The 8,983-nt window shown below is 31.6% G+C and overlaps 1 protein-coding gene across 1 annotated transcript; it reads right to left on the reverse strand.

The window, feature by feature from the left end:
* Positions 1–380: 380 nt before the first annotated feature.
* On the reverse strand, positions 381–7,803 carry LOC149417223 (uncharacterized). Its single transcript, XM_089639959.1, has 2 exons — positions 7,739–7,803; positions 381–2,036 (listed from the first exon to the last, which is right to left on the reverse strand). The coding sequence occupies exon 2, from the start codon at positions 2,033–2,035 to the stop codon at positions 698–700; it is 1,338 nt and encodes a 445-aa protein (XP_089496085.1). The 5' UTR covers position 2,036; positions 7,739–7,803; the 3' UTR covers positions 381–697.
* Positions 7,804–8,983: the final 1,180 nt, after the last annotated feature.

An 8,983-nucleotide genomic window follows, 5' to 3' on the forward strand; every position in this document is an offset into this window, starting at 1 on the left:
GTTTAAACGATTTTATCGAAAATTAGAATTCTTCAAAATAACTTTCTTGTATATTTTGATTTGTGTACAGATTTGGTAAAACAATATTTTCCAGCTGCATAAGAAAGCATCCAGTTAACTTAACGTTACCTTAATGAGTAGGTAATATAATTAATGACGACCCTTTTCACAGGTAGTTCATTCACATTACCTTAGGTATATTTGCGAGAATTGATTATTTTTCATTCTTGTGAATTCTGTAATTTGAAGTGCATTTTAATGAGATTAGGAATATACTCTATGGGAGGAGTTTGATGAAAATCGTTATAGTATTTTTCAAATTCAATATATTTATTATTTAACATCTACATATATTCTTTATCATATTTACTATGTTAAGTTATTATAAGTTTTCTTTATGTATAGTTTCCGTCTTGTACGGTTTTAGAGACCCAGCCAATATCTCCAAAACGCACGAAAAAATAAACATTGAAAGAATAAACTGAAAACACACATATTATTATTATAACAAATTTAAAAAAATACATTTATAAGAAATTAATTATTTTAAAAGGTCATTGCAAATTGAAAATTTCTGTCAAACATTGTACTGGAAAAGGGTTCGCATTTTAAAAAGATTGTGGGTGAAATTAAAAGACGTATGCATGCAGTCAATAACATAATTTAATGATTCAAAGGAAGTTCAGTTTTTAAGCGCTCATTTGCCACCCCAAGCATTGAAAGTTCTTTTATTAGCTTCATTTTCAAATGTGTCTTCATTACTGTAATCGTCATCGAAGGAAGGTTCAATTTCTCCTCGTTTCCCTCCCCAGGCGTTGAATCTTCTTTTACCTTCCGTTTCATCGGGGGTTTTGTATCTATTGTCTGCCCGTTTTCCTCCCCAAGAGTTGAATTTCAATCTCCTATGTGCAACGATATGGGCGTCTGCTGGAATCAAGATATTGGCGACGGCGCTGGAGTCTTTCAAGTTCCTGAAGGGGGTCATTGAGTAAAGAATTTCCTCCGGTGAGAAGCCGCTGTTCACAAGGTCTAATGATGTAGGCAGGTAATGAGAATTCAATGGCATATTGGCTTCAAACCGCTTGCCTCCCCAGCTGTAGAACTTTGTCTTTTTATGGTGTTCTCTCTTATTGTCACTCAACAGGGATAGCACATCATCTAGAGCTTTTGTGTTTGAATTGGCATAACTCGGGTCAACTGCAAATTCTTGAGTTCGTTTTCCTCCCCATGCTCTGAAGGGTACTCTTTTTGGGGCAATCCCGTCTTCATTGTTGTCCCTTTTCCCTCCCCAGGCACGGAAAGGCAGTCGTTTCGGAGAGAAATCTTCATCGGCGTTACGTTTGCCATTCCATGGCTTGAATGGTAATTTGCCTTGCCTGCTTCTGAACGCGTATGTTTGAGGAATAGCCGAGGGTCTCGCCAACATTTCCAAGCAATCTTTGTACATTTTTTCTTCATTTTCGTTAAAAAACCGTTTGCCTCCCCAAGCACTGAAGCTTTTCTTAGTATCAAAGGGATGGAGACATTTCTGGAGCAATATATATTTATCGTCTGAGTTATCAAATAGGTGGCTGATTTTGGTATCTACTATACTTTGATATTTAGCAAGGAGGCTCAGCAATTTGTTGGTCTCTGTATCACTATAATCATTATTTGCGTATTGTTTTTCTTTCGCGGCAACTTCCGTAGGAGCTGCTTCATTGGATTCATTGGGTGCGGGAACTTCTCGCTTTACGATATCTGAGCTATGATTCTTATTGTGTGCATTTTCTGTTGACAAGATGGATCGTTTATTTCTTTCCAAACTGGTGGGAGCATTGGAGAGATCTTCATAATTCCAAGGAGTCATAATTTCCGGGTGAAAATTGTAAATCCCTTCTTTAAATGGCAGCTGGTTCTCGGTGAGGGGATCGCTGGAGTCAAAGACTGTATTTCTAAGCCCCTCTCCTCGTGTTGCGAAATCCTCACTTTCCGTTCTGGCCATGGACACGGAATAATACCAGAAGAATATCAGCAAAACCCATAGCCGCAGCATTCTGAAAATAAAGAAAAACTCAATTAGTACAGTTCTCATAGGACATAAGACATACGCTTTGCTGAATGCGTACCGCTAGACTCTCGATTTTCCCAAAGTAAGCTTTTGAAGTTTTTTTAAAGATTTCAAAATATTGCCATTTAAAATATTTATGCTTTAACATTTTAGTGAAAATTAATTTCCATTTCCAATCCTCGAGATTTTCAAAGCTCACTAAATAACTTTGTCACTAAAATGTTTTACTAATTCAGAACGATTAAATTGCCTTCATAAAGTGTTGGAGGTAATACAACCGTGTCGTTTAAGATTTTAATGCAGGAGATAGTAAGCTGTTAGTAATCCATTAAGATGGTTGTTCTAAGCAGGTTCCCATTTGCCAGAGAAAGTAATCAATGATAGTGTCAACGCTTCATCTTCTCTTAAATTATTAAAAAAAAAATTAAAGTTAGTATGATTAGTACTTATTCTCAAATTAGATACAAAGTTAGATTTTAAAATTTGTAAATCACGTTCTGAAATAGAAGACAAATGATATTTTTTCACTAAGGGGTCACTCCTAGGGCTTCTTCTAAGAGACATGCTAGCTAAACTTTAATTTAAGTTGCCACAACTGTCAAAACTCATCAAAATGAGTTTTAAATACAATAAATCACTTCTAGTTTACTACAATACACTAAAAAGTTTATACAAAAGTTTCACTTCAAAACAATCATAATTATTATTATTATTTTTAAAAGCTGTCACGTACAACGTGTAATTTAAGTGAAACGAAATGAATTAAATAGGTAATATTATCTATTTCATTAATTTAGTTTCACACTATCGCTACACAAAAGTAACATTTATTAAATAATTAATACCACAATATTTAACAGGACCCAAATCGCAAGTTTTGAATAGGAAACCATTTGAGCTTTCCTCCATTCATTCAATATTCATTCGGAGCACAATATAATATGTTATCATGTTCATACATCATTTTAGAGAAATAGACCTTTAAAGTTACAATTACAACCACTTTAATCTAATTTAATCTCAGTACATTAATACGTGGGTGATGCAAAGTTTTATTACAATGAAATCAGTAAAACCCGTTTGTTCAGAAAATAGTTTGGAAATTGAAATTCTTGGTGGCGATTTTCCAAGTAAACGCCGCTATTGGAAAATCAAACTGTTTACCGCTAATTATTGTTTAACTCAATTTATATGGTATAAGTAGTGTGATGGGTTGTCTTATTTCATGTACAGTACATGAACATTTTAAAGTTTCATTTATATATAATATTCATTAGTTAATTTTTTTTTTTTTTTTGTTTTTTTTTTTATTATATAAGTACATTTTTGTTTATTTGTTACAATATATGATCAAATATTTCAAGACCCCTCTTCCATAGAAGCATTAGTTTGTGGCTGGAAGAGGAGTGTACATTGTTTTATTACAGTAAGTAAGTAATTAAAGATAAAATGATTTTAAACTTATTTGAAGAATGGAATGTTACTTAAGGAAACTAATTGAGATGAGTTATTCTTAAGATTGATTCAATTGGAAACATTTTTATTTTTTGTAAGTTTGTCTTTAAAATATTTTTTCACAGTGTTTATTATTTGGATGTTATCATTAATGTTTCTAATTTCTTCAGGTAGTCGATTGAAAAATATTCTTGCCCGGTAAGTGTAATAATTTTGTGCAAAGGAATTGTTTAATTTGGGCATGGAAAAATATATTTAAGGCGAGTACGGTTTTCAGTTAGAAATTGATGCTTGTCTTTTTCTTTTATGATTTGAATTAATGCATTTTTAGTATAGTGATCTTTAAATGAAGGCACTTGAAATTCTTCGAATAATCAATCCGTTGGATAATCGGAAGGTTTTCTTAATATTATTTTAATTATTAACCTTTGTACCACTTCTATTAGAGTAAGGTTAGTTTTGTATGTGGATCCCCAACTAATGATACCATATTGTAGAGTTGATTGGACCAAGGCATAATATATTAAATTTAGGTTTTTTAAAGACAAAAAATTTAACTTTAAATTTTGAATATTCATTAGTTAATTGAACCATAAATAAAGAATATTCATTGGTTAATGAACTATTTTTTTTTTTTTTAAACTTCCGATTTAGTTGTCCGGGTTAAATCTTCCCCAAAGGAAAAACTTAACCCTTCCACTCACTTTTCCACAAATGATCATCTAGTCAATCAACATTATGTAAGTGCATTATATAAGCAAAATAAATACAAAACAATACAAGAACAACACGTCAAATCACCAGAGATCAAATGGGAAAATAATTCACCGTCTCCAGATATTTTCATATCAGAGGGTTCGGCTCGGTAGAACTTCTAACAGGGCCTATAAATCCTACTGATCCCTCAACATAAATATTTAAAAAATCTTTTGTTATCCTACATGTATTCAAAATGACCGACTTTTGCATCTTTATATATAAATTTTTTGATAGATCTAATACGCCTAAATTTTTAATGAGAGAGCTAGGTATAATGCCAGTAGCCGAAATAACGAATGGTAATATTTTTATAGTCTGAGAATGCCAAATTCTTTTTATTTCGTTTCCTAAATCTGTGTATTTTCTAATTTTTTCATTAACAGATTTTTGAATGTTACAGGAATTTGGAATAGCGACATCAATGATTTAAGTTATTTTTTTAATTTTGTCATGTAAAACTATATCGGGTCTATTATGACTAATTGCTCGGTCTGTTAGTATAGTTTTATCATAATATATTTTATAAAATTCGTTTTCTAAAAATGAATTTGGTTCGTATTCATAGTATGGTACTATATTACGGCAGTCAATCAAGTTATGTTTAATTACCAAATTTTGGTGAATTATTTTTAAAACTTGATTGTGCCTAAATGTATACTCGGACGGTGCTAATATAGAACATCCAGATATAATATGTTCTATAGTTTCCGGAAAAGCCAAACATTTTCTACACAAATCATCAATTTGATTTGTATCTTTGATTATATGCTTTCTATAATTTTTAGTATTAATGACTCTATCCTGAATGGCAAGCATAAATCCTTCTATTTCTGCGCTCAACTCTCCAATACTCAACCATTTGTTTGACGAAAATTTATCAACATATGTTTGGTTGAGATAATTGAAGTGTTTTGCGTGTAAAATTTTATTTGACCAGGAATCTAATAATTCCTGGTTGGGATTTATAAAAATGTTGGCATTCTCATCGTATAAATTTAAAGGTGTAATATTTCTATCTGCCTTGCAAATTATTTCGTGCATTTCTGAGCTATGAGCTTTCCTATGGAAAAAGGTTCTTAGCATTTCTACCTGATTATGTTTTAAAGAAGTTATTTTGACTATACCTCTACCTTCTAAATTTCTAGGTAAATTAACTCGTTCTATAGCTGAATTTGGATGATGGCAATTAAACTTTGTTAGCGTAGTTCTAATTAATCTTTCTAAGTTATCTAAATCTGTATTAGACTGTATATATATATATTATATATAGAATATTAATTAGTTAATGAACTTTCATTAGCACAGTACTTATAAATAGTATTTGTAACAACGGTACACCTATTATAAGAAAATTTTGTAAAGTACTTTTTACACGATATTTATCTCTGGCAAATTAACCGTTACATTTCTTAAAGATGCTGTCAGAAAGTCAGAAAATTTGTGTTTATTTCGGCTTCTCAATAAAAATCATGAAAAAATGTATCCAAAAACTAATAACTTTTAGAAATTATATTTTTTAAACATTAACAATTTGAAATCAAACTTTAAAAGTTTTGAAAATTGTTCACTTGACGTCTTTTGTCTAAAAATTCAAATAAAATGATTTGAAACGAATAAAACAGATATTTTATTAGACAAATGTATTATAAACATTACTGCCACCTTTGTTGTTTCATGAATATAAAAATAATTAATTACAAATTAGAAACTTTCATAATTTCATAGAGGTGTAATTATTTTAATTATTCTGTGGTTCTATATTTGATATCATATTATTTTTAAGCAATAATTATTAGCCTGAAACACCTATATAAATTGAAAAAATGTTCCGATAAAATACATGCTGCCGACGGGAATCGAACCAGCAGTCTTCTGCTTGAAAGTCAGGTGCTCTACCAATTGCGCTACAAAAACCTGCCAAATTATTCAACATGTACTGGTATTATTTATTCAATAATTATTGTTTATAAGATTTTTCACTAGAAAACAACTATATTTTGTGGGGGGTGTCGAGATATATTATTTCTTCATTTATTGGTGAAATATTTTTTACTTGTCAAATATTATTATTTTTACTGTTTAAGAGACAAAGATTCTTTATTCATGGCAAAAAGGAAAATATATTATTTTGCCTGAAACACCTACATAAATTGATAAAATCTTCCGCGATAAAATTCATGCCGCCGACGGGAAATTGAAACAGCAGCTTTCTGATTGTCAGTTAGGTGCTCTAACAATTATTAACCTGACCGGTAATCAGAAGGCTGTTAAAATTTAAAGCTTGGTATTTTTTTCTAACATAGTTTAATTCACATTTCTAACTTTGACGGAAAGGGAGATACGACGATTTCCATGAGACCACTGGAGCTGTTGCGAAAAGCAAACAAATTTACTCTACGGATAATAGCTGTTTGTTAAAAAAAGCCGAACAAAATCTTGAAGAGTTCAAAATTCTAAAACAAAAACATTTCGGAAAAGTTCAAATCATTTAAATTTCAAAGATGATTTTCAAGTTCTGTTACTATTTCAGTTTTGTGAAGCAACTGGTCGATATTGATATAATAATAGAACACGAATAGACCCTTCATAGAACTTGAAAATCAACTTTGAAATTTGATGAATTGTTCCAATTCTGTGAAACAAACCGTCCTTAAATTTAGAGACTAGCGACAAAAATCTATCACTTTGATCATAGTTTGTCTTTGTGCTACTTGTTTTGCCTTATATGTTGTTTGAAATAACACTGAATATTATGTTATGTGATTAATGACTTAATTTCCCGCGGGGATATTCGTGCTTCACAATTTATTTAAAGTTCACTTATATTCATATACCTATCCTTAATCGAAAAAGCTAAACTATCGCAAGTTTGCTAAACGCCTCCAAAGTCAATATGATGACCACATAATTCACGATAGAAAAAAATATAAGGATGATGTTCATAAAGAGATATTGGATTATAAGCACTCAAGCTGACGAGACCATGAAACTCGTAGTCGTCATATTCTCAATTCAAGTATTACTGGAGAATCAACCGTAAATTCAACATTGCTTTAATGTTGTATCATAATATGCTACGAGTATATCATACGCTAAAAATATAACTGTTACAAGTCTCGACATCTAAAATACGGAATTACTTAATAAAATCCAATGTCCATAATTAAAGTTTATGGTGATGAAAGTGTTAGATATTCTTTTATGGAGACACTCGAAAAATTATAATCTCAAAATATAAACACATCGGTAATTAAATTTTTTATTCGAAACTGTGATTGTGTATGCACTATTTTAATTCAGTTCGTCAGTATGTTATCAAAGCAATAATAATTTTGTGATTTTTCTACACCGATGTAAATATATATTTCTATTGAACAAAAAACTGGTAAAATGTAAATTAAAATATTAAAAAGACATAAATAAGGGTGTTTTTTAATGATGTTCATCAAAAAGTTATAAATTATTAAAACTTACGTGTTGCTATTGTTTGAACTTTGGCGGTTGAATGGAAGGTCCACCCTGTTCTCTTCACTTGTTGCGATGGGCACCTGATGCTCGTAGAACTTCACACTCTCCTTATATAGCGGGCGTCGCGGACGTCGGGACGCCGGAAAATCGACGCCGCTCCAGAGTTAAGCAAAACAAAGCAACTTGTCAAAAGGTTCTCAATTTCTAGAGGGACTACATATTTTTATGGTGGTTTTATTGTGACTTTCTTATAAATGATCGTTTGTAAGTTGTGAATGAATTCTCGTACTCGGTTGTATGTTTTTATTCCGGATTTATTTTATAATATAACAATGCAGATGGAGCGTGGAAATAATGAAATGAATTTATAATAATTAAGATAATTTATATAGATATACCCTAAGTCTATTGAGTTATGTTGTCGATATGTTTCTATTCTAAAATTCATAAATTAAACGTATCTGTTTTTTATAAAAAACGTTTGATTTATAAAAAATAAAAATAACCACGTAATTTATAAGGGCTTTTGATAGAATTAATTTTCTCTGGCAATAAAAAAAAACTTATTTATCATAAAACTGTTTGAGTGGGATGTTTTTCACAGTGTGAATTATTTGTTTACGTGAACATCAATATACGATAGTGTATACTTTTTTTACATTAACCCCACTCAGGAGGCAGTCAGGAAAACAATTTTTCTCAAGGCCTGAGACATCTTTGGGGATGCTGTGTGGGAAGTATTTTTAAGGAAAATAAATAGAGAAAATTTTGGAAAGGAAAAGAGTATGAGGGATTGATAGAAATTTAGGGATCTGTATGTACAGGAGTGACGGACATATGGTTTATCCCTTGCGCTGCGGTGCAAGGTGATAGGTCAGGAGAGACCAGTTGGAGATGTCAAAAGGTTCCCTAATTAGCCTCTCTCGATCCGGCACGCCACACTGCTGCTGGAAAGGCGCATCCTGAACACACCTTACCCGATAAACTCGGGCACCCCTACTAAATCACCAAAAGTAGCGAACCACTTGGGGTGACCTAAATAATCAATATAAATGTAATCTGGTATCACCAATTTACATAAGATCTACAGACTCCTAGGTCCCAGGCAGGCCAATGGAATCGAATATCAAGTATTCAATAAAGAATTTTCCATATTTGAAGACCAATTTAGCCTCTACTTGAGGCACACAAAACACTCCACAACTCAATTCTCTCGATTAATCTCTTCAAAGGGCTAAACTACTTTACTGA

Source organism: Hesperophylax consimilis, chromosome 15 (assembly GCF_061612785.1).
Source record: "Hesperophylax consimilis isolate HC1 chromosome 15, BYU_Hcon_1.0, whole genome shotgun sequence".
NCBI lineage: Eukaryota > Metazoa > Arthropoda > Insecta > Trichoptera > Limnephilidae > Hesperophylax > Hesperophylax consimilis.

Bases quoted from the DNA above. Each gene is read 5' to 3' on its own strand.
- LOC149417223 (XM_089639959.1), bottom strand. From the start codon at position 2,035: ATGCTGCGGCTATGGGTTTTGCTGATATTCTTCTGGTATTATTCCGTG.